The following is a 25576-nucleotide window of genomic DNA, read 5'->3' on the forward strand; positions in this document are numbered from 1 at the left end:
GGTTAGTCCCTGACAATATATCCGGGGTATGCCAGACGATGGGTGCGTGATCAGCGTTTCCAGTGGCTGTTGGTGAGTATGTTTGTGTCGAAGGAACTCCAGAACACCAAGGTTTATCCAGGTTCAGACCTTCTTTGAGATAATAGCCCTACATCATATGTATTTTCTTATAAGTTGGATGATGAACTTCCCTCTTTTACAGGCCCGGTCCTCCCCCTTTCATATAGAAGGAGGTGAAGTGTACATACAAGTAGATTGTGCCAAAATATGGTGGCTGCCCTATACCTAACAAAGACAGCTACTCCTAGGTCATCACTACGGGTGGCGGGCACGCCCGGCCCGACATGGTCGTCCTGCACGTCCTATCCCATCCGTCAACCACCGTCACGCCTATTGCATGCTCGTCACACCCGCCTGCCCGACCGCCACGCACGCCTGTCAGGCAGTCCCGTAGTATTAAATGCCACGGGACGGATCACACAGTCTCTGCGCCAGCCCTCAACTTTGCTCACCTAAAGGGTATCTGGGGAAGGAAAACGCATGAATGGATGGCATTAAATGCGATTAGATTGGTTAAGTGAGTATCAGTCCCGCGACTAGCCCTCGCCGGTCGCGGGGTTTCCATTTGCTTTCAGGGGACTGGTTGCGCGAGCCCCGCCTGGGCGCATGAATGGGGCCATGGTCTTGAAAATTTTAACCGCCAGCTGGCACCTACCAGCCTGGGCCCTCCTGACAGGGGACCCCTTATTTTTTACATCGACAGTGTTTGATTGATTGGTTGCTATCTCCTCAATTGGCCATGGCCCTTTATATTTATAGGGTGGGTCGGTCTTGCCCCATTTTGAGTCGGAATCTACTGAAACGCATCTTCAAATCTGCCTCGATCTCTTTCCAAAAACCCCAATCTGACTCGGATCGGAAGTTCCGATCGTGTCGGAATGTCCGATTTTCCCAAACATGGGAATCTCTATTTGGATCAAAATATTTAATCGGAAGTTCTGATTTTTACCATCGGAAGTTCCGATGAGTTGGAATATCCGATTTTCCCAAACATGGGGTCTCGTTTTGGATAAAAATATTTAATCGGAAGTTCTAATTTCTACCATCTGAAGTTCCAATGTGTTTGAATGTCCGATTTTCCCAAACATGGGGGTCTCGGTTTGGATCAAAATATTTAATCGGAAGTTCCAATCCATGACATCGGAAAATCCGTTGTGTTCAAATTTCTAGGCCCAAGACTCTTCACAAGATGTCAATTTCTGTCATCAACAATAGTTTACAACACTACAGCCTAGTAATAACTCAGTACTAAGCAATGATCCAGTTCCAACATGTAGCTTTCTAACTTTCAGTACCCTCAGTCAAGCACAGTTACATGGTTAAGCAAATGTCAGTTTTCAGGTCATCCTCTGTTTTTTTTTTCATGATTGAAGCTAGTTCAGTTCAAGTGTTATACTAATTACATAGTCATGAGTGCTACTGTAATAGATTGTCCAGGTTCAGGTTTGATCAACCCATGTTTCTTGTCAAGTATCAGGTTAATATCTAGTTAATTAGTTAATGTCTCGAGCATTTCTACTTCAGTCATCGTAGATGTAGTCCGTAAGTCTAGCACTCCTTGCATGGCAAGTTAACGGAGTACACATTTCATGTGAATATATTACATTGTTGCCGGCAGCCACGACAATGGCAGCTGCGATGGACCATTCCACATCAGTTAGCAGCGTATACCAGAAAGTAGCATGACGACCTACGTTCAGTTCATAGCTTCAACAATTTTAGCTACAGTATGCATGTGTTCTTTCTTGGTTTAGCACTAGTAGTAGTATGCGAGCTACAAGGTTGTTAGCTTCAGGCTTGTATTAGCTTGCTACTGGAACAAAAGCACATATCGTAAGTGTGGAAGCTTAACCCTTCTCTAATCAAAAGTGGCTAGTGCTTGCTAATACTAACAGATTCATGTACGAACAACTAGTATGAACAGGGAGAAAGGCATAGAAATCAGAGGCAATAAGAAAGCGAAACTCTGCTAAAGGTGACACATACCTTAGCCGCAAGATCACTTCACTCCCACTGATTTCTCTCAGCCTCTCCCAACCCTACCGTCGTGTCGATTTTGTGGATTTTTTTGTGTGTTTTTGTGCAGACCACAAGCAGAGCAGGAGGAGAATATATAGTGTAGACTTGAACCTGGGTCGGGGTTAGTTTCTACTTCGATTGAGTTCCTGATCTCTATCTGCAAGTATATGTGGAGACCAAGGAGGTATGGACGTGGCCATGTATTTACTATTTTCCCTTTACTGCAGCTCATTCTTATCTCAGATTTTTCCTTATTTCTTTCGCTTCAGCACAAGGTGACAAGAAGGTATCTGCGGCAGAGAGCTAGAGATCGATTCTAGGCTGAAATGCACTAATATACTTTGGCTAAATCCCTTCTTAATTTTTAATTACACAATGGTCCTTGTCTCGTATTATTTTTTTAATTAAGATCTTACATAGCTTCTGAGATGTATATATGTCGTTGCCCCAGATATAAGACCATTGATCCTTACCATCCTCTGCGGTGAAGTGATGCCAACTATGTTTGCAGTGCCATTAATTCTTCATATGCTTGCTCTGACAAAGGGAGATTAAAGAAGGATGGTAAATCCTGTGTGCTTACTATCTGCAGCTGATATCCTTGGGTTTTTAGCGTAAGTGTATAGCCTTGAGTATTTAGCAGAAAGGATATTGTCTGTCCACAAATCCTCCCAGAATAGCACTGTATCACCTTTGCCAATTGTACATCTAGCTATGCCTCTGCAGAGAACAATGAGTCGGAGGACATCCCTCCACCAGAATGATCCTACTTCTCTTGAGCCATGTGACACTTTATGCCTACAATATCTGTTCCATATGAGCTTAACCCAGGGCAGGTTTTGTTTAGAGTAGAATTTGTGCAAATGCTTGAGTAACAGAGCATCATTTTGTAATCTGAGATTAATGACCCCAGGCCACCCTTGTTTTTGGGCATACACACCTTGTCCCAAGCTTCCAAGTTGCCCCCTTTTTTGCTTATATCAGACCCTCTCCATAGGCATGGTTTCCTTGCTCTATTGATATTTTCAATGACTATGATAAGTAGCTTGAGAGTGCACATTGCATCAGTGGGCAAGGATGATATTACAGAGTTGACCATTTGTAGCCTGCCTGTATAAGATAGAAGTGATGAAGTGACAGAGAGCCTCCTCTCAAGTCTATCCATAATTGGGGTTAGATCTTGCACTTTTGGTTTGGTCGTACCTAGTGGCAGCCCTAGGTAAGTGAAAAGAAAAAATCCTATCTGACAACCAAAAGTATGGGCTAGCACTTCCATTTTTTCTTGTCTCGTATTGATTGGTATCATCATTGATTTGTCATAGTTCACCTTTAGCCCTGTTGAAGTTGCAAAGGTTTGCAAGAGAGCCTTGAGACATACTAACTGCTTTGCATCTGCCTGCATGATCATGAGAGTATCATCTGCATATTGTATTAATGGAAAGTCCATGTCTCTGTCTTGTGGCAGTGGGGCCTGAAAGAGATCTTGCTTGTTGATAGGCTCTGTTGATTACATATTGTAACAATTCCATGGCCAAAACAAATAGCAAGAGGGATAAAAGGTCACCTTGTCGTACACCTCTTTTGCATTTGAATTTCTTTCTTAGTACTCCACTAAGAATACCGAAGATTTGCCTGTTGCCAGTAGCTGCCTAACCCATTCCAACCACCTGCTAGGGAATCCTAGCTGTCGCATCACTTGTATGACAACTGCATGCTCAATTGTATCAAAGGCCTTCTCAAAATCTAATTTGAGAATTATGATCTCCCTCTTAGAATTATATACTCAAAAGACTAGGCCAAACAGTCGTGTATAGTTCTTGTTTTAATAAAATCATATTGGTTTGCATGGATTAGTTTGAGGATTGTCTTCTGCCAGCATCTTGGTTAGAAGTTTAAGGCTGCTGTTCAAAAGAGAGATTGATCTAAAATCACTGACTGTCTCTGAGAGTTTTTCTTTGGGACTAATATAATGCAGGAATTATTTATGCATTACAGGTTCAGCTCCAAGTTTTTCTTTGAGACTAGTGTAATGTAGGAATTCATGCAACTTCTGGCTTGTGGATTTTATATGGCAACAAAATGTCGCTCTCTACTGCAGACCAGAATTTGGAGTCTTCCCCCATTCGATTGACTTGCGTTCTTGCATCTCAGAGAGCTACGGCTAGGAAGAGTTGAGAGAATGGGAGGATAATTTGATTCAAATTCAAATGCTTCAAGTGATTTAGCTAGTTTATGAACGGAAATAGCCGAGTTTTGCCACTTCCCATGTACTCTTTTTTTTTATTTGAATTTTCGTTGCCCAAATTTGCAGTCTATCCATAATGCAGAATCATGGAAATACTCGATAACAAATTTATCAGTTTAGCCATGCAAACATTAAAGTTCTTTCAATTTATGATTCCAAGATCAAACGTCCAACCAGTAGCTAGGACGGAAGCCATCAAACAAAAACTTGGAAAAGAGGGAAACAGCAGCGAGCGAATCATAGATACTCCCCCAATGTTTGGTTATCAACATATGGTTTTTCACATTGTAAAACTTGTATAAAAATACAGTTTCGTGGCAAGAATATACACGATGAAACATGGGGGGAAAAAAGGAGCACGAGCACTAGACAAAATAACTGAGAAAATAATAAACCATGATCAAGTATATACCATCACATTTACAAGTAAACGAATATTAATGCAATCTTTGGAATATAATAAAGTAGTCCACCAAAATAATCAACAGTTTTACAGGGAGACTCTCTTAGCTCACCAATTTATCACATCTTGGACTCCTTCCACAAAACTACGACACTAAACTCACATTACTATCAAGACTAGAATAAGGTAATCCACAAAATGGATACGCTCATAGTTTCATTCGCATTGCTTAACCAATTTCTTCTACTAGATGAAGTTTCGCATATGCAAACAGTTACTAGTGACATCATCTTCAGCACGCACTACCTTCGTTGCAGGTGTCTCCAAATCTGGGTGATTAGTGCATCGCCTCCATAGAGAACGTTTTTTGAACGAGCAGAAACAATTACTTGGTTTGGGCTGTACACATATTTTAGAGTGGAGCTCTAACGTGCTCTTTGTCATTCTGCAAAGATCTGAAAGAAAAAAGCAGAATTCTGCAACTAGCTTTTTGTCATTCTGCGAGCATCAAATAGCACTATCTGAGTTTCTTGATCTTTCACTTTTTCTTCATTTCAAGCAATTATAGGTATGATGATTGCAACTCTTTCCAAGCTTCCTCATATGCCACAGAAACTCACATATTGATATGTCACTCCAAGCTTGTAGATAACAATGAAATGAACTGGAAGACTTCCATATTGACAAAGATCAAGGGTTTTGATAAATGGAAAGTAAGCAGAGTTAGAATTGCAATGGCATCATCGAAGTCTGTATTCCGTTGTTAGTAAACTGCATGGGACCAACCAGTCATTTAAATATAGTTTACACGTTCGCACTTACCATTCAAAAGTTTAAAAGTTGATACAGGTAGTGAACGTGGGTAAGTTTGTGTTCATCTGCCATACCTCTCAGTATTCATGAATGAATGGACTTAGGAAACCAAAACTCCTGGAGAGTTAGCACTGATTTTCTGGTCTTTCTTTGTAATAATGACCTAATTCCCGGTCAGTTAGAAGGCACAAGTAGAATCTTAAATCACCGCAATGACCTGTGTGTTACCACTGGTTGCCAGAAATCCTGGTCAGGCCCAGTTTTCCTTTTCTGGAAAAAGACCGAGTTGCAGTTGAATTCAAATTTTGGGTGGCCCCTTTCAGACATGTAAAATCCGCAAAAGATTATTGGATGAGATAGGAAAACCCAATAACTGCTAGAGAAAGTTCTCTGACCTTACAGAGTGATAACCTTCCAATATGCAAGCTCGTGATTACCAAAGAATATCTCCCAATAACCATCTCAGCTTACCCTACGATTAGGGATGCAAGTTTTTGCTTTTTTTGGGTCATTGGGTCAACCCAAAACTCACTCAGTTGAACTAAACATGCACTTCCACTATGCCAAGTAAGGATGCAAAGAAACTGAAGTAATGACCCAAAACTACCCATTGGGTACCCACTTGCATCCATACTTGTGATCTAGTGATCTTGGATCAAAACTGTCTCTCCACTCTCCAAACCAGTGTCCGCTGTTACTTATCAAAACAAGCTGTGTGCATGAATAAACAAATGGTTCCAGGAAATTCTGGTCTGGAGAAACATATGTTAGAAGTCTTACTGATGTCCTAGTAGCACCTTTGTAAGTATGAGAACAGAGCATCAAGAAGATTCACACAGCTTGGGCTGTAAAAGGCAAAATGTTCCAAATCTTCACCACCCAGTTGGTGGCAACCTGCAATGCCTGGAGAAAAACAAATGAAGTTGGCATTGATGCCATAACTATGTTTAGGCTCAAAAGAAGATAAGCTTTTGTGCTCAGTTAACATGAGAAGGGTTGTAGATTGTCTACCCAGTAAACAGTTGAGCTCAACAAACAGCAGGAGATTTTCATCAGCAGTGCTCTTACAGATCCCAGCAACAAATCATCTTGATAGTTGTTTCATCCAGAAAAATCAAGTGTGCATGCAATATCCTGGAGTTTTATCATGGCAAAGAGTTTTGTTCTAGACAAATGTGCAACCAGCAGTATATAGAATATGTAGTCTATGCATAACTTCCTTCAATACATCAATGAACAACAGAACATTACCAATAGTCACCACAGGAGCACAATCCTCCCTCAAAATGATGAAAACGATTTAAGTCCCTTACGATGATTTCCCGTTGAACTATTTTAGATATCACCTTAAATATGGTATGGCAGTCCAAGCAGGAACGCAAATTCTTCATTATCCGTATTGGATGGCCCGGAGGTGTCATTACAAGGCCATATGCTAAAGCCAGCCTCTCGCTATGCACCCACAGCATGCGAGCCTTTTGTGCCTCATCTACATCATGCAACACTACATTAATGTCAGGAACATAGCCTTCCCTACTGGCCTTCAGGTTTAGCCATTCCAGCATTGCATTTATCACCCGCATATCTGGATGGTCTGCTGATCCCACTGAAAAGGAATGAACTTCCCCCTTGATCTCAACCCAACTGAGACCAGGCTCTTTCTTTACACCAATGTTCCTCATTGATTTCCTCAAAAGAGCAACTTGATCCAAACTTCCTGCTGCAGCATACATATTTGATAGTAAGACATAGGTTGTCTCATCGTGTGGTTCAATCTCGAGTACCTTCTCTGCAGAAAATCTTCCCAGTGATACATTTTTATGGACTAAACAAGAACTAAGCAATGCACGCCAAACCATAACAGATGGTTCTGAAGGTATATCCCCAATAAACTTAAGAGCATCATTTAGACGGCCAGCGCGTCCTAGAAGCCTAACAATGCATGTGTAATGCTCCATAGATGGTTTGATTCTGTGCTCAAATTTCATAGAATCAAACAGAGAGAGTCCTTGACTCACTAAACCCGTGTTACTGCAGACAGACAGGAGAGCAACGAAGGTGATGTCATTGGCTTTAATATTGCTTTTATTCATCCTGTCAAAAAGTTCTAGAGCATCTGCAGCATGTCCATGAAGAGCGTATCCTGAGATTATGGCATTCCATGAAATTACATCACATTCTTTTAGAGTTGTGAATACCTTGAGAGCATCCCGAATGCATCCACACTTAGCATATGTATCAATCAGTGAATTGCTAACAACGGTGTCGCTATGGAATGTGGATTTCTCAATCAAACTGTGAATCTGAACAGCATGTTTGATAGATGCTGTGCCCGCACAAGCCCGGAGCACACTGGAGTATGTAACTTGAGTCAAAAGCATCTGAGCAGCACGCATCTCACAGAACACACTCAAAGACTCTTCTCCAAAACCAGATTGGCAGTAGCCAACAATAATTGTGTTCCAGCTCACCTCATTGGCATTCCGTAGTGATGAGAAGATCTCAAGTGAACTTTCCATGTTTCTGCACTTGGCATAGAGATCCATTAGTGCATTTCCAACAAACAGATCAGACTCATGGCCTAACTTTATAGCAAGATTATGAATCTGCATCCCTAGATCCAAGAAGGCGATATTTGAACAAGCTTGCAGAACACCGGACAAACTAAATTCGTTAGGCACCACAGAAGACAGCATCATTCTGAGGAACATCTCAAAAGCCTGCTCATTCTGATAGCTCTGAGCATATCGAGAGATCATAAAGCTCCAAAGTATGACATCATTATGGGGAATCAACTCAAAAACAATTCGGGCATCCTCAATGTCTCCACATTTTGCATACATGTCAAGCAAAGCGCCACCTACATGAGGCTCGGTATCATAAAGTGTCTTCACTGAGCATCCATGGATGTTCTTGCCAAGCACAACTGATGACAAGCAAACTGCAGCCTTGAGCACATTGGTAAGCACAAAAGGATTAGGCTTAGAATCTGCCATCCTCATCTTGGAGAAAGCAATAAGCGCATCCTCTGGACGGTCATTTTCAGAATAGCAAGAAACCATCGCTGTCCAGGTGACAGCATCCTTCCCCACGATAGCATCAAACACGCGGCTCGCATCACTGACGACCCCACAAAGCGAGTAAGCATCAATCAGTGCCGACCCCACAAAGGCGTTCCGGTCATGGCCCAACTTGCACGCGCAAGCGTGCACCCCGCAGGCAAGCCCTGGCGCATCCATGGTGACCACCAGCTTCAGAACCGTGGTCAGCACAAACTGGTTCACCTCGTGCCCCTCCCTCCGCAGCCTCCGGAATAGCACCGCAGCCTCCTCGAACTCCCCGTGCAGCGCGTGGCCCTGCACGAGAGTGACGAAGGACACCATGTTCCGCTCGGGCATTCCGTCGAACAACCTGCGCGCGCAGGCCATTGTCCCGAGCTTCACGTACATGTTCAGCAGGACGTTGCCGCAGAAGGTGTCCAGACGCGCCATGCCTCCGCGCTGCACGACGTGCGCGTGCACGGCCTGGCCGGCGCGGGCGTCGCCGCGCGCGATGCAGCGCTGCAGCAGCCTTGCGCACGCGTAGGAGTCGAGCCTGGGGAGCGCGAGCGAGGCGAGCTCGTCGTCTAGCCACTGCAGCGCCGCATTGGCAGCCAGGCCGCAGCGGGGCGGACGCTTGGGGTGGGAGAAGGTGGGGAGGAGGAGGCGGAAGCGGAAGTGCCGGCGGATCATCCGGCGGCGAGGGGAGGGACAGCGCGCCAAATTGGTTTTCGGTGGCTAAACCGCTCGCTCCCATAGTTACATGACTGACATGGAGCCTCTGAAATGGTGATTTTACCAGGCAATCTGAGCCGTCGCCGCTCACACAAACGTCCCAGATTCCTTTTGTGCCTCTTTTCTAAATTACTACAATACAAAACTCATTTATTTACAATGGCATAGAGGAATGTTTGGTAAATATAAAGGTAAAATCTAAAAATTAGTCTTATGGCATGCACACCTATTTTGATCCTGAAAGTATAAAAAATTGCTTACGAGTTTGACAAATTTACTTTTCTGAAATTTACTTGCTGCAAAATGGTTCACAAATTGTTCTTTTTTTTATTGAAAATATGTAGTAGCTAGATCTAATATTACCTTTGAATGGTCTTAATTTGTTCACAAAATTTGTTAAACACCCGATCTAAATTGTTGTCACGGCCCAGAGTTTCTAAACACATAATTAAGTGCTAATGAGCATCATTTGTTTTTGTTTTGAGCCATATAGACTTGCAGTGTGGATTAAACCGAATTTAGTTGAACTGGGTTTAACTGATGCGTTGTGAAGCATCTCCTAAAACTTCTATGGAACCTAGGGCTGGTGATAATTTTAGAAATTAGTAGATGCCAGGAGAAGAATATAATTGAATTTTCCCAAATTTTTGGGGATTGTTTTAAAGGCATAAAAATCAACACAAGTTAGAAAAGCTTGCCTCTTTGGAGAATTTTCATTTGAAATTGGTGCAAGCTTTTTGAGTCAAACAAGTTCAAATGGGTTCTTTCTGAGTTTTAGTTTCAAGCAAAATTTGTTTTGCAAATTTTGGACTTTGGGAAGGCATTCAAATGGATGGCTAAAGTAGTGGGGATATTTTGCATTGCCAGCACTGTTCACGGCCCCACCTGTCATCCCCTTCGCTCAGACACCGCCTCTGCTCCCCCTTCTCCCGCTCTCACAGAGCAATGCGGCGCCGCCTTTGTTGACGTCGGTGGCCAAGCCGCAATTGCCGGCCAAAAGATCTCAGCCCCGGGCGCCTTATTTTTCCCCTCCCCGCCCTCTGCTTTCTCTCTCTCTCTCTCTCTCTGCTCCTTCTCTCACGCGGCCGGAAAGCAAAGCGCAGAGCACACGCACTGGCCGCCGGCCAAATCACCGCGCCGCCGGCGTTTTCCGCCGAGCCCGAGTAAGGTAGAGCACAGAGGGGGATCGCCAAGGCCCTCCTCCGCCGTTTCCCCTCCTTCCCCGGTCGTTTCCCGCATGGGTTGGAGCAGCCCGCGCCTTCTTCCCCAACGGCGGCAGCCGAGCTCCGCCGTCCTCCGTCGCCCCGCTATTCTACAGCCTCGCCAGCCTAAACCGCTGCACGGTGAGCTTCCCCATACTTCTGTACGCCTTATGCGCGCGCCGTCTTCTCTCTGTCCCGTCGCCGGCGCGGTGTTCCGCGGTGGTTGAGTCGCCGCCGCCTCCCCACGCACGCCGTCGGTCGGGCCGCCATTGAGCTCGTCGGTCGGGAAGCGCGCCGTTAGCTCTACGCACTCACGTAGAATGTATTGGTGTGCTCGGCCGGGCTTATTGCGTCGCCGTTCGCCGTCGGTACGTCAAAGCCGTGCCGCCGCCGTGCTAGTTTTGCCCCTCGCCGCCGCTCGCCGTGCTCCGGCCGTCGCCGGCGTCGACATGTGCCCCACCGTGACCGCGTGCTCGCGCTAGTGCCGTTTTCGCCCTCGGCCGAGCCGTGCAGGCTGCCGCTCACAGCGGGCAGCCACCGCAAGGGCCACCGGCCGTCCTCCAGTTGCGCGCGCGCAACTGCCGTGGCTGATTTTGACTTCGGTCAAGGGAGCCGGCCCCACCGGTCAGTAACTGGGGCTGGGACGGTGCCGGTAGAAAAAGGTGTGGGCCCATTTGAATATTAGAGAAAATCGGAAATTGCGAAATGAATATCTGTTGAGTTGATAAATCGGCTGAAAACTTGAAAAATGCATAGGAATTTATGTAGAGCTCCAAAATTCATGAAACTAATTTTGTTGGCCTTGTATCACCATACTCTGCACATGAAAAATACTAGGTGTTATGAAATATGTAATTAAATTTATTCAATTAATGAAATGTGTTTAATCTTCAATAATTCATAAACAATTTTGGACAAGTCCAAAATTGGTAAATCCAATTTTGTTAATCTTGTTAAATTATGCCATGTTCATTAAAAGTGCTAGGGTTTATGAAATGCTTACTGAGGATTAATGAATTATCAAAATGGTTTCAATCTTTAATCATTTCATAATTGGTTGGTCCATAAATCAAATTGTGTAAATCCTATTAGTGGGTTCCCTGTTCACTTAAAAGAGTTATCCTCGTGTTAAGTATAGTTAGTTTTCTTTTAGGTTTAAGCTTAGAGTTAAGCTTAATCAATCTAGGAAGTTGTTAAATGTTAAACAATAATTCAAATAAGGAAATCCTTAAGGCTTTTAACTCATGGCATAAGTGCATTGCATCTCCACTGTTGTCTTACAGTGAAGCGTCGTTCATTGCATGTCATTCATATTCATTACATTGCACGCGTGATTCTTTTAGGGAGCTTCGACCCGGCGAGCGAGGCGAACGAGTCTGTCCCCGGAGGTTCCCGCAGTGGTGATCGTGACTCGGGTAGCTGTGAGCAGCAGCTAGGGCAGCAAGGCAAGCATCTATCATATTGCACCGTGTCTACTTGAAAATCTAATATGTTATCTACGCTTATGTATACATTGCATGTGTCGGGTTCCGAGTTGGGTAGAACCTATGCCTATGCATTCCTCCATTTCGGTCACGTGTCATGTGTTATTCCATTGGAGCCTAGTGGTGTCGTCGCGGTCTAATTTTAGTTCGCTATGCTTAGTGGTACTTAGGCTTTCCGGTAGAAGTCGATGACGGTCTCCACCGTTGTCGCGAGCCTAGGGCTTATTACCTGTTCGCATTTGTGGTTATGTTGATGATGTGTCGGTTTGGTGAGTGGTGAGTTGAGACGAGGTGTGGGCGGTGTTAGGGGTGTCATCTGCTCACGAGGAGTCCTCAGGCAGTTCGGGGAGGGAACCCGGACACCGTAGACCGCTTGCACCGGTTAAGCACCGATCATCGGTGTAGTCGGCTTTAGCACTTACCTTACTCACCACATGCTGATATAATAGTAGGCGAGCCGATTACCTTCGCAGACGTGGTCATGTGGGCCTCGTCATAGACGGTGTGAGTCCGGGCTTTTAGCGGTATTAGTTTGCTCGGGGAGTAGTTCTAATACCGCCGTGCCGAGCTATGGTTGATCCACATGGTTGGGCCTGGTTGGGAAAGGTTGTCACGGGTACCCCCTTATGTGCATCTTAGCGGGTGGCACAAGCCGTATGGTCCCTGTGTCGTGTGGGTCCAGGAGTATCCCCCTGCAGGGTGTATAATCAGTTCGAACTGCCGCGCTCTCGGTCATGAGCATCGCTATCGCTTATCTCCACCGAGCGACCATGTTTTGGTCGTAGAGTTTCGATGTGGGTTGTGGCATGGTTGGTTTGGGTGGTTTGTTCGGTATGTGGTCGGTGGTTTGGTGGTAATGGTTTACTTTTATACATTTGTTGTCTATATATCTGTTCTGATCAGTTGGTTGGCAGGGTTTGAGTGGGTGGTCGGTTAAGTCAGTTGCTTACACCTAGAGTCTAGGTTGCTTACCGCTTAATGAACTTAAACATGTCTTAATCCTTGCTACAGCTTTAAATGCATGATCCTTGGAGTCGAGAATATATATACTCATACTGTGTAAGACTTGCTAGTACCTTCGTACTAAGGGGTGCTGCCCTTAAGTTGTTTTCAGGTTCTCAGGTTGGCGAGGAAGAGGCGGTGTTCGGCTACTTTGTGCCTGCCGATCAGGGTGGCGGGCAGGAGTAGCACCTTCTACTCCGAACTCCGGCGCTTTTGGTATGGAGCCTAAGGGCATGCGGCTCCATACTCTTTTGTTGTATAGGTTTTTCTTCCGCTGCATAGTTGTTGTTGTTCCTCTTTTGTTGTAAATTGTGGAAGCAGTTGCATGTTTAATAATTGTAATCCAGTTTAATTATGTGCTCTCTATTAAACTGTGTTGTGATATTTGAGTTGGAAGGCATGTGTTCCGATCCTAGGCACAAAACACGTGCCGGGACTACCGGAATGATATTCTGGTTAATCGTCGAGGTTGTGATCATGAATAATGATCCTCCTGATGATTAGTTAGAATACTATTTGGACGGTTCCTCACAATTGTCTTAACCTGTTTGATCCATTCTAATTTGCTTACGATTTTTCACAAAATTGCTTATATAACTACATTTAAGAGGCATACAAATAGATGGATTTTTTATCAAATATTTTCTCTGTTTTTTACCACATATTAATGTTGGTCACAGATGAATGTTACAAGTCCATATTAAAATAGTCCAAAGATGGAATAAAATGCTCATGTTTATACATTTTTTTTTACTAACAATAGATGTGCATGCCATAAATCTAAAGTATGCATATGCAGTTTTTAGATATGTCCAAATATAAAATCGTATTTGGAAAATATACAGAGAAAAATTGTAGGTAAGCCTAAAGATGGCAACGGGTAGAGATTACTTCAATGCTTGCCCGCGGGTATAGATGCGGGTTTGATCTTAAACCCGACGGGCAAAAAGATCGCGGGCAAGAAAAAGGCATACTTGTGCCCGTGAATCTGTAAATCTGCTCCAATCACGTTACATGTGGGTCTATATCACCACTAGGTATATAGGAGCTTAGGTATATAAATTCATCCTAATTACTCGCAAACCCCTGCTTTAGGCGAGCATACGGACGTGCCCGCGGGTATAAGATGCCCGCGGGTAGCATTTGTTACCCGTGGCGGGTAACAGGTGCGGATGCAGTATAAGCTCACGGGTACAGACTTAGGTAGCCTCTATCCGTAGATATTTGCCACCTTTAAGTAAGCCCACACATATAGGACACAATTCTTGAGATTGGTTTTAGCCTTAACCCTAACATTTGAGAAATTGAAAGAAATATGTTGCATCGTTGGAATATCACCGAATGGTACCAGACATTTTGGACATAGCTTTCTACGCCTAACTAACTCCCTTTTTGTGCTCAAGATGGTATTGAGGTGACTGTTTGTCAAAGTGTCAAGTTGCGGTGAAGGTAAAAATGTCGTATATTATAGTTTTGCAAACTATAGTGTTTTCACTTTTTCACCAGATACTTTATAACATGTTTCTCTGAAATACGGTCTCTTCTAGGTAGGCAAGTCCACGTAAGAGCACGCTAGGCTTGTTTGATTTGGTGTCAATACAAACCTTACCAAAAAATGGCATGCGGTGCGTTTTCGTTGGCCGGCTTAAATGCTCTACTCGTTGCATCATCAAGCACCAAATGACTTTATTTCCTAAGCCGTGTATCCAATTTGAGATCTGTTTGTACTATTAGATGTCTTGCAATTAAATCTACCCGGTTGAATACATTTTGATGAAAAAAATATTAGATGACATATAGGTCCCATAAGTCATAGTAACAAAATTAGCAAATTTTGATAAGGTTGCAATCCAAACATCATTGTTTTCCCCATATTTTGCCAATGGCAACGAAATGGTATGGCCACAATCCAAACAACATGTTTTGCTAAGTTTTCGTAACACTAAATTTGAAAGGGTTTACGTTGGATAGCATCCAAACAGACCGGCTACCTACCATTGTAGCGGAAAAATAACAATTCATCCCTCACATCTGTTCATCCTCTAGTTTCTTTCAACTTCGGCAGAAGGCATGCCTTTTTTGTATTTTGAAAATTCAAACTTACTGTATCTATAACCATTTGACTCCCAATCCACTAGAGCATCATGTTGCTTACGACAAAATCTACTTTGTCGAATCATATGCTCATCATGTTATGAAAAAAAGTGGATCCAATAAAAAATGAGTTGATTAAGGATGTGAAAGTACGTTTAGACCATCTAAGTTCTAGTTCTCTTAAATATAAATATAAATATGTATTTTTAAAAAAAAAATACTAAAAAATAGTTATATATATTCTAAATATATTGACATCTTATTAGTGCAAAGACCGAAAGTTACTTTCATTACCTAAAATAATGGGTAGAAAATCCATGTCCTATGCATGTACACTATCATTTTTATTCTCAGAAAATTCTCAGGCAGTGATCTAGTTATTCAAATATAGTTTATGTAGGTTCTCCAGCTAGAGTTCATAAGAAATGGAACTATGAACCCAAATTTCCACAGATCTTGTTCCATTCTGCGTAACAACAAAAACTTATTAGCGGGACAAAATGGATGGCCCCGTGTGGTAGTCGGAACAAATTGCTAAATAATAACTTTTATAGTACAATAAGACAAACCAAAGCTATTGCTAATGCTATTTCCTATCTCACCAACCATGCTGCGCCCATTCAACCATACAAAACAATTTCTCAGCTTAGTTCAGCCTCATCTCAAGCATCCAACTATACAAGCTCTTCTTGCATAACCTCAACTAGTACTGACCCAGACCAACTTCTTGGACCAGACTCCAAGCCATACACACCTTAAATCCAGCAGCAAGCACATCTGAAGCGTCACTCAAGGCAAACTTGCTATCTAGAAGCATAGGTCAACACTGCAAAGCCGCATTGACAACGATGGATAATGAGCATCTTTGCATTTTGTACTTGTTTGGAAGGGAAACCAAACTACTCAATTCTCATTTCTCTTGTTACCTATTGTAACATCTGCCAACTAAACATCCTACTGCATATGGCCAAAATTTTCAGCAAATAGTGCTGCAAGCTCACTAATGACAGAAATACAATTACAAGGCGACAGCTAACACTATTTCTATCTCCTGAAATGAATATTGACAACAGTTGGCTGCATATAAGTCTGTTGAATCGAAAGTGCAAGTGGGAAAAATGGGTGAAACAAGAAGGAAGAGATTTTTTTCGCTCTGCTGTCAGAAGCACCAGAATCTGAACCTACAGAGTAAAAAAAAAGGAATAATTATGTTAAGTAAAAAAAACTAAAACAAACTCATACTTTGGGCGCTTGCAGAAATAAGTGCTAATACTTTCTTTCTAGCGGTACCCATTCCCAATAGTGTTACAGAGGTAAGTTGACCTACAGCTTGGCCTGTGGTATAGGATTCATGATTGTACCAATGTGGTGTTTGTTTGACTGTAATTGGTCTCGACAGATATATAATGATACAGGTTTATACTGATTTAGTGCCACACAGGCTAGCTCTAGAATCTAGAGGCATGGTCATAGCAGTGGACCAGGAGTTACCTGGCTTGATCTTAAATTTGACAACATTTGGTTGCCTCACTGATATAAATTTTATTGGATGCTCTGTGCAATGCCTATGCCGATCAATTGCTGAAATCAGCTGCAAAAAAGAGGAAACAGAACATTGCCACAAATCAGATAACAGAGAAGGAAAAATAACCATATCATACACTTCAACTTATATGGCAAACCAAGATGATTAGCAGGCTGCGTAAAACAACAAAATGGTGCTGCAAAACTTATAATGCTCGTTGCTATCATAGCTACTACGTAACCCCTCGAACTGCATTGATTAGTTTTACATCATATTAAATAAATATATAAATTGAACTGACAAGGTAATTTTCCTCGTGGCTCAGCGTATTGCAGGAACATGGCAACATAATTTCTGGGAAATGCCTCACGTACAAAAAATCATGTACTGAATCTGAGACCGTATTGACTACTCAAAGATGCTAATACCCAATGTGGCAAGTAGAAAAAGGTGGTAATAAGTGTGAAAACACAATGAAACCTTTATGATAGATATTTCCGGTCTGCAATTTTGAACTTGAATATAGGACCTGGAACTATACAAGTGACACTCAACCCAGAAACTAGCCAAACTGAGAATATACACTACTACTAATGTATATTTCAAACAAGTCATAGAACGTACCTTCTCATCATACCTAAATAGGGATAGGTCAAAGTATGGTGAAGGACTCTGTGACTGGCAAGTGTAAGGTAATGACGCCATCATCTTTTTCACAAACTGCCAAATATAAAACAAGAAGCATTTACCAACAGCATCTTCAAACAGAACAAGATAACTAATCACAAAATACCTATCAAGAGCCTAACAAAATGAATAATAGGAAAATATCAAAAAGTTAACTACCCATGACTGATGAGCATCAACTGAATAACTAGAAAAATATCTACTATCTATTATTGGAGTACTTTAAAAGTAAGAGTTTGCAGTGGTGGTGTCGGCGGCAATGGTTCATTTACCTCACCCCTTCTTGCACCTCCTAAAAGAATTTCTAACAAAAAATGTAAATGAAAGACCTCAGCAAACAGAAAAGATTTTTAACAAATTTTAATCTTATACCGACAAACTCCTCCCACTCTCACAAATTCTCAGTCGCCACCACTCAACAGGATTGTAGAAGGCCCAGTGGCCGGCCCCCATTGCCCTCTTCTTCGCCTTCGAGCATCACGACTAGAGGTCAACGAACTGGGGCAGTATGAGTCTTCTAAGCATTGCAAAGCACAGACACTCATCAAATAAAAAAAAAGAATAAAAAACCCATCTGCATCAACTAGTGGTATTCCATCCTTGTGGTTTTCTTCAGAAAGATATAGTTTATTCTAAATTCACAAGCAAACGATCTTCCATAAACTTTATATATACTTGGAGACACACTCAAAGCTTGAAAACAAACAAACGATCTGTCCTACACTTTATATATACTGGAAGACACACTCAAAGCTCGAAAACAAACAAACAATCTGTCCTAGACTTTATATATACTGGAAGACACACTCAAAGCTTGAAAACAAACAAACGATCTATCCTAGACTTTATATATACTGGAAGACACATTCAAAGCTCGAAAACAAGATTCAACTGTTTTGGTTAATATAGTACAACCAGCACATCACTTACATATTAAATACCAGGTTAATTAACTCTAAAGATAATGAAATAAGAGACCTTTTTATTTAATGATCAACTAAGAAAAATAACACTTCATTAATAAAATTACCACAGTGACATCTTAGCCTATGAAATATTATACACTGCATTAAAAATATATAACACAATGGAGAATCAGTGTTGATGTATATACATATATCTACATAGTTTAGTACTTTAATATGTGTTAAGCGTGCAGATTTTTACTTTAATACATTGAATTTGAAATATGAGGAGATACCAATGGAGATTAGCATATCAACCTCAGCCATAACAAGGCAATTGACAAGATTACATGCACAAGTTCTCATATCTTGTGGAACTAAGAGCTAAAATGGTCTTTGAAAAATGGATCGTACTCCTTGTTTTATCAATATTACCTGCGAGGAGCTGCTTGCTTTATTTTTAATAGCGCGCAGTTGATCCAGAGCATGAACATCATTGGAGTGCGACGAGATAAAATTTCCATGGGAAGAATTTTGTGGATTTGCATGGAAATGGTCGTAAAAATATTCAAACAAAGAATAGAGCTCCTCCGATGAATTCTGCTGACAATTTATATAATAAGCTCAAGACAAGAAAAGCAAATGGTGTAGTGAGCAATATCTGTTTCCATGCTAATGAATACCTGATAGAGTGAAACGATTTCTGTTGTCTCCATGTTGTACACAGCAAAAAATGCTAAATTTTGATCAGTGCTTCGAGAAACCTAGAGATATCCAAAAAGTATTTGCAATTACATGACATCCAGATATGCAAAATCTACTGGGAAGATAACAGGAAAAATATGTGTTTACCCCTCCATCCACACTACCAAACTTGATAAATAGGTGATGGCGATCCAAAAACTGTACCTGTTCAACTATCATGTTGTAAGCACCTCTTGCAAATAATCTTTGATACAAAATGATGTGTGTTTAGTAAACAACAGAGGCCCTGTCATCAAGGTCATGCTATTATTAAGAGCTAAGCAGCTAGCTAACATGAACCATATTAATTGCCAGTAAAGAATTGCAAAGCTTTTCAACTAATCAGAAAAAGGGAAGAGAAAACAATGTGAAAATAAGATACAGCAACGAATATACTACCTACCTTCCATATGATAAGATCAACATAGTCTTGAAAGTGAAAATAAAACTTCTTCTTCAGATGTTGGACCCTCTGCGAATAAATCCACTGGTTCAAAGTTCAAACAAGAAAAGAGAGTATTTTCTCTTCAACAAAACATGGCTATAAAGGCAGTAACATCGCCAACAAAAGAATAAGCAATAAGAATACTACCATTTCTACATCCCAAAAGAAGCAATAATCGCTAGCCAAAAAGGATGTCCATAGTAAATAACAAATAGGGGGTAAATTAAACAAGAAAAACGAGATGGATCTCAGAGTACATGTCTGTGATCTAGAATGAACCACAGAAGTTCAAACATTATTGGAAAATAATTCAAACAAGATAAGATAGCCAACCAAAGTCTGATCTGGAACCTCATTCCAAGTCTTGCGAAAAATATATGACAGCAGTCGTTGCTTGATGCCAGGAAGAAAAGAACCCCCACGATCAGTCTGCAGGCACCAAGTCCATTAAGAACATATATATATTTTTCTCATTTAGATTTATCAGGCACAAGTTCAACACTAGAAAATAAACAATCAAATATTTCAGCACACATATCCATATTCGTCAACCACAAGTCGTATCATACAGTTACAGAGTACAAGTTTTTTGCAACCAGAACAAAAACACATGCTGCTTCCAATTCAAACCAGAAGTTGATGAAGTAGTGATTCTATATCCCTTGACCCATCAAAATTGGACAGTTTGCAAGAGTAAAAATTCTCAAATGCTTTCCTCCTTCAGCACTCAACATCTCCTAATGGTTTTTTCTTACCTTGTTCTGTGTCTAGCAACCACTTCGTCTCTTAAACATTACCATCCTCAATATGACAATATAATACCTCAGCTAGGGGCACTTGGAGTTCTTTCTTCTAACGGAAAGTTAACACAAACATCTACAGATCTACTATCACGTCACTCTGTTACTGCAAGTAATACAGCAACCTATTGATCCTTTCTGACTTGTGATAATGACATAATGAATGATGATTTGAGTTGATAACAAGGAGGGAAACAGCTCTAGCCTTGCTTTCTATCTTCAAATATCTCTAATATAAAAAGAATTCAAATTCAGTGTCTTCCAATGCATCAGAAGCAATAAAATACTACAAAAGGACAGAATTACAGGGCAATCACCATCCATTTGGTTAATAGGTAAATGAGACTACTACAAGTACCAACAGACCTCCAGGTAATCTACAATTCTACATTGATAATATATTCATATGGAATACTTAACTTCAAAGACTCAACAGTATTATAATGATATTGTCGGGTAGATTAGGGTGGATGTCTAATGAGTAATGACCATGCTGTATGCTGTAGACATGTTCTAAATGAAATGTTGATGCTAATATGTAAAGACAAGTTAACATGTGCATGTTACAAGCCCAGACAGAAAATGAGAAAAATAATGGAAAATACTTAATATCTGGCAAGTTGCAGTATTAAGTTTTGCAGATACCTGGACATGTGAATGAAGAAACAGCTCATCATCTTCCCGGCAGAATGCGCCAATTCTGCGTACCTCAACGAGGTTGCCTGAATCTCGAATTTGTAGGATATGTATTGTTTGGTATCGCAGAGAGACAATACAAAGCAGATCCTCGTACAAATAAGCACCAATACTGTGAACCAGATTGATAAAATCATTGCAGAAAGCCTTTTCATCCAGTATCACACCATCTTCTAGCCTGATAACACAAATACAGATTTCCTAATCCACCCAAACAATGGAAACAATGGTTACAAAATGTATCTAATTTAGAACTGAAAAATGCACAAGATAATTGCACCTCACAAGATAGAACGTTATTTTCTCTATTGATGGCACCCCATGTATTGCACCCTCAATGGGACTTTGTGCAGTTGATGTTGCAAATAAGCCAAATTGATGGCATTCCATGTAAAGGAAAAAGTCCTTGCAGATGTATTCATTGCTGGATGCAAGCGGAATCGAGTATAGCTGCTTAAAGAAGCTATCAAACTTCTTGGCTTTTGGCGGAAGATCATGAGAATCACCTTTTTCATTGCATGAATACGTCAACCAGATGGGACGGTATACAATCAAATCTTGGTGGTTTCGGCTAAAAGCCACAAGATATTTCCCATCATCAGTGAACTTGCGAAATGAATAATCCGGGCAATCTATGTCATATATAGTGTGGCTTGGGACCAAATTCTCGTAGAACTGTCTAACAGTGTTAACCTGCCAAAGGTATGGTAAGAACAACAAAAGGCAAATTTGATCTTCTTAAGTAGCTGGACAAAAGCTCTAGCAAATTGGTAAGAGAAAATTTGAGTTCAATTTGAACTTTGAAGATCTTACTACCACACTTAATTGTATGTCTTTTATAACAGTCATTAAGGCAAACAACTGCATGAAAAGCTTTTCCCAAGTATACAGAAACAAGTACAAATTGCTCACACATAACAAAAGTGTATGCTGATACATCATAGTTATCCAGATTCTTAAACTTCCAAATCTCACGTGTGTCCTCATCTAACCTAAATTTAGTTGTTTGCTTTAATGACTGTTTCATCTTCATAAGCATCGTAGAAGATTATTTCATGATTATTATGTCCCAAATTAGGCAAATGTTCAGTTGTTTACTGGTGGAATGTATGTTCTCCCATTTCCATAAGCTGTAATTACAAAAGAAAACGAATTACTCAATGAGAAAGTTCCAACTTGTCATGTCACTGTTCATATTTTCAGTGTCTACACTGTACTCGATAGCATAAACTAGGTAGCTAACAGAATTACATAGCAATGTATATTGATAAGGTTATCTTGTATGATAATTGTTGTACAAATATGATTCGAGTAATTCTGTACAAGAATAATTTAAAGAGACATTATCCAAGACAATTCAGGCTTACTTCAGCAGTACATTAGTCAAATACAACCTTAGAATTGGCAAGACAAGTTAACAAGCATTTGGTTCTTTGCCAGCATTTCAGAGTTTGTGAACTAATTCTTTGCAAGCACGACAGCAATAGTCCACTAGTTATGTCATCATGTGGCTTCTGAGTAGGTTAGACCAGGGGTGGCTGCAGGGTTTAGGTGTCCTCTAGTGCCAACTCCCCAAAAAGGAACGTAAAAGGCTATGCTAGATATCATCTCCAACCTCCCTATCCTCCTATTGCATAGACATCACGCACCAGCCCTCTGACGCCCACAAATTATACGACCGTGAGGAAACTGAAAACAGTGTGAAGCAGCAACCACAGCTAACCCTCTCCTGTGCGGCCGTCTCCCCACTCCACCGAAGCCGACCGCTATGCTCATCCCCCAAGCACCCGCCTCGAAGGACCCCTATAGTCTATAAGCCTATAACAGACACGGCACGGACCGAATAGGGAGCAGAGGGGGAAGAAGAGGCGTACGGTGGCGCCGGGCCGCGGGGAGAGGAGCTGGCGGTCGAAGACCCTGGAGGCGAGGTTGCCGCTGCGGAAGAAGCGCACCATCTCACCGCGCCGAGCGTGGCCGCCTCCGCGGCGGCAGCATCGCACGCGCGCGCTCGCGACGCGGGTGGGGACGAGGGGATCGGACGGGGAGCCCCAACGGGATCGTGTTGGGCGGGGAGTTGGTGGGGTTCTCCTCGGAGCTGACCAGATCTTCGGTTGTGGCGGTGGTGAAATTTTGTGGGAGGGGAGGGGATCTTCGGTTGTGGCAGTGGTGAAATTTTGTGGGAGGGGAGCGGGATGGGAGAGACGGAGGTGGCCGGTGGGGGCGGAGGAGTGGTAGTGAGTGGTGACGCAGCAGGCGGGGTGGTTGGGATGTGAGACCGGTGCGAGGAGATGAGCACACGCCTTGCATGTCCGAATTTGTCCCCATTTTTTAATAAGCACATGTGATCTTTGAATTTTAATTCAATAGAGTATGTGTGTATGTGAAGCAAGAAATCTCTAGCTCTGAATTATAACTATAAATAATTTGATTCCAATTGATTTTAGTTTGATTCCTTCTCTCCAAACAACAACCAACAGGTCAATTGATTTGATTCTGGACAACCAGTATTAGGGGTAGCAGGAACAGTAAACAGCAATTTTATCAGCCAAACCCCACGGCAAACACAACTACCAACAGATAATACTCCCAACGGGATTGGATAATAATATTAGCAGGGGTCGCAACAATATCAACTAACAACCGGCAGTAGTAATTTCTTTGGCAACAACAGCAGGAACCAGCAGTAGATGTAGTTCACGGCAGAATCAAGATTGCTTCAAGAACTTGCGCAAAAGTGATAGGAATCAATTCTACCAAGAATTAGCAAAGACAGAGGGAATCAACTTACGACAGTTGTAATCTAAAATCCTAGATAGGTTCTTCCACCCGTGAGCAACAACCCATGATCAGAAGATGATGAATTCCACCACGAATCCAAGTAACACACCCAAACTGATCACGCTCTCACCACTCTATGATCAGAAAGGTAGATGAGATAGGAGCACCCTCCACCTCAGTTCCAGAGGGAACACTCGATAGAAATTATGAAATAAACAAGTATCACAATACAAGGGTGTCAGCCCAAAGCTTTAAGGCATGCAAGTCAGCCAATACACCGATTGAACTCGAACTAGACTAGAGATATAGTTAGACTTGATATTGTTTTGGTCATTGATACTCGTACATGATGAATTTTGAGGCAAGGCCAGATCCATCGGAAAGCTCATCAAAAACTCTTTCCAAATAGAAACAATTTTCAAAGCATTACCCTTTTGAAATATGTAAATCATTTCACTTTAATTCAGAATGACTAGCTGAAATGATTTGAGAAGCAATACGCTCATCATCATCATCAGTTGGTTTATGGGAAGGTAACCAATCAGATGTTTTTTGGCCATGTTCGACCCCCCTTCCTTGCTAATCAGGCGAGAAACCATGGGTGCGGGGAGAGGGTTTCCTTTTCCCAGGGAAACATTCCAAAGAGGACAGATTTACTTTTGGAAACCAGAATCAGACCGAATGGAAAGGATCGGATTGATGTTTGTGGCCGGTTTTGGAACATCTCACAACTTGGTCGACAGGATTCTCAGGTCTGGCCACATCTATCCAACAATTCTCTCCATCGAAAAACCTATGCCCAAACTCTCATGGCCGGTCGTGCTGGCAACAATGGCTCGGGTTTAGTGACGGGCATTAGGGCTAGCCATGGTGGCCTCTCCAGTGCTGGAACAGGAGGTCATTCTCAAGGGAGCCGTGGTGACAAACCAAGGGATGGAAAAGGCCCTTCTGGCAACCTCGTTTTTCATCTTTCAGTGAAATTAGTTCATGTGGGGGCTTCGAAGGTCAGCCTGGTCCTGGATGCCAGCTTGGTGGATCTTCCTCTTTCTCCTTCGACGCTTCAGAAACAAGGCGGGTGCCGTTGAATGTGGGCAAGGCTTTCAACCGGCAAGGTGGTCGTGGCTGCTACCACCCTAATGTGGCTCGACCGCTGCCATCTTTCAACCAGGTGCCGCAACTTTCAAAGGAGTCTACTAATGTTAAGGCCAAGGGATCCAAACTTCCTTACTGCTTCCGCTGCAAAACAAAGGGACACACCCAAGACTAGTGCAAGGAGGTTCTCTACTACGAGATTTGCGATAAGAAAGATCACAAAACAACAAAGTGCCCCATTCTCAAAATCCCTAAACCAAATGCATTGCTATTTGGTTTTGGGGCGAGTAAGTTGGGGTTCTTACAGCTACCTCCGGTCAGTGGCCAAGGCATTGTAGTTGATCCTACACCTATGGTGCTGATCAAAATTTCGGTGGAAGTCTCTCGGCTGAGGTTGTACAAAATGAGTTACAACATCTCACCCGACTTGACTGGAAATGGGAGGCAATTAAGCAGGGAGATGGTAACTATCTTGTGACCTTTCCGCCTGGCAAAGAGCTTCACAAGATGGTTGACATCGAGTTATGTTTGAAAGCCTATGGTGTTACCTTGGCTATCTGTGAATGGACGTCATCTGATGACCCCAAGCCTTCCTTTCAATTGGACAAGGTGTGGGTTCACGTCGATGGAGTCCCGACCATGCTGCACCATTACTTGGGTATTTGGGCCATCGGCACAATTCTTGGGGCACCGCAAGAAGTAGACATGCAATGTTTAAAGAGGTGAGGAATAGTGTGTCTCCAAGTAGTGATGATGGATGCAAACTTACTCCCTCTCAGGTCTGATGTTATTTACAGCATTGATGGATA

The 25576-nt window shown here is 42.2% G+C and overlaps 2 protein-coding genes across 9 annotated transcripts; both read right to left on the bottom strand.

Annotated features, from left to right (window-relative positions):
* Positions 1 to 5519: 5519 nt before the first annotated feature.
* LOC133912483 (putative pentatricopeptide repeat-containing protein At5g13230, mitochondrial) lies at positions 5520 to 9384 on the bottom strand. Of its 3 annotated transcripts, none has more exons than XM_062355246.1 (2): positions 6552 to 9384; positions 5520 to 6434 (listed from the first exon to the last, which is right to left on the bottom strand). In XM_062355246.1, the coding sequence occupies exon 1, from the start codon at positions 9269 to 9271 to the stop codon at positions 6788 to 6790; it is 2484 nt and encodes an 827-aa protein (XP_062211230.1). In that variant the 5' UTR covers positions 9272 to 9384; the 3' UTR covers positions 5520 to 6434; positions 6552 to 6787. The 3 variants fall into 3 exon arrangements, with proteins under 3 accessions (XP_062211230.1, XP_062211222.1, XP_062211239.1); XM_062355238.1 differs by having other exon boundaries at positions 5520 to 6443; XM_062355255.1 differs by having other exon boundaries at positions 5520 to 6251; positions 6338 to 9384.
* A 6229-nt stretch (positions 9385 to 15613) lies between these two features.
* LOC133912498 (light-mediated development protein DET1-like) lies at positions 15614 to 23185 on the bottom strand. 6 transcript variants are annotated; one of them, XM_062355307.1, is made up of 11 exons: positions 22772 to 23185; positions 21178 to 21590; positions 20847 to 21075; positions 19735 to 19830; positions 19360 to 19428; positions 19065 to 19121; positions 18896 to 18976; positions 18648 to 18812; positions 17245 to 17340; positions 16587 to 16686; positions 15614 to 16276 (listed from the first exon to the last, which is right to left on the bottom strand). In XM_062355307.1, the coding sequence occupies exons 1-11, from the start codon at positions 22850 to 22852 to the stop codon at positions 16140 to 16142; spliced, it is 1524 nt and encodes a 507-aa protein (XP_062211291.1). In that variant the 5' UTR covers positions 22853 to 23185; the 3' UTR covers positions 15614 to 16139. The 6 variants fall into 6 exon arrangements, 5 of the variants coding, with proteins under 5 accessions (XP_062211291.1, XP_062211279.1, XP_062211270.1 ...); XM_062355295.1 differs by having other exon boundaries at positions 18648 to 18815; positions 19753 to 19830; positions 22772 to 23011; XM_062355286.1 differs by having other exon boundaries at positions 18648 to 18815; positions 22772 to 23011.
* Positions 23186 to 25576: the final 2391 nt, after the last annotated feature.

This window comes from Phragmites australis, chromosome 1 (assembly GCF_958298935.1).
Source record: "Phragmites australis chromosome 1, lpPhrAust1.1, whole genome shotgun sequence".
Taxonomy (NCBI): Eukaryota; Viridiplantae; Streptophyta; class Magnoliopsida; order Poales; family Poaceae; genus Phragmites; species Phragmites australis.

Bases quoted from the DNA above. Each gene is read 5' to 3' on its own strand.
- LOC133912483 (XM_062355246.1), bottom strand. From the start codon at position 9,271: ATGATCCGCCGGCACTTCCGCTTCCGCCTCCTCCTCCCCACCTTCTCC.
- LOC133912498 (XM_062355268.1), bottom strand. From the start codon at position 22,852: ATGGTGCGCTTCTTCCGCAGCGGCAACCTCGCCTCCAGGGTCTTCGAC. The intron at 18,977-19,064 runs GTAAACACATAT...GGATATCTCTAG, and splicing joins TTGGTAGTGTGGATGGAGGG to GTTTCTCGAAGCACTGATCA. The intron at 16,277-16,586 runs GTAACTCCTGGT...TTTACTCTGTAG, and splicing joins CAAATTTAAGATCAAGCCAG to GTTCAGATTCTGGTGCTTCT.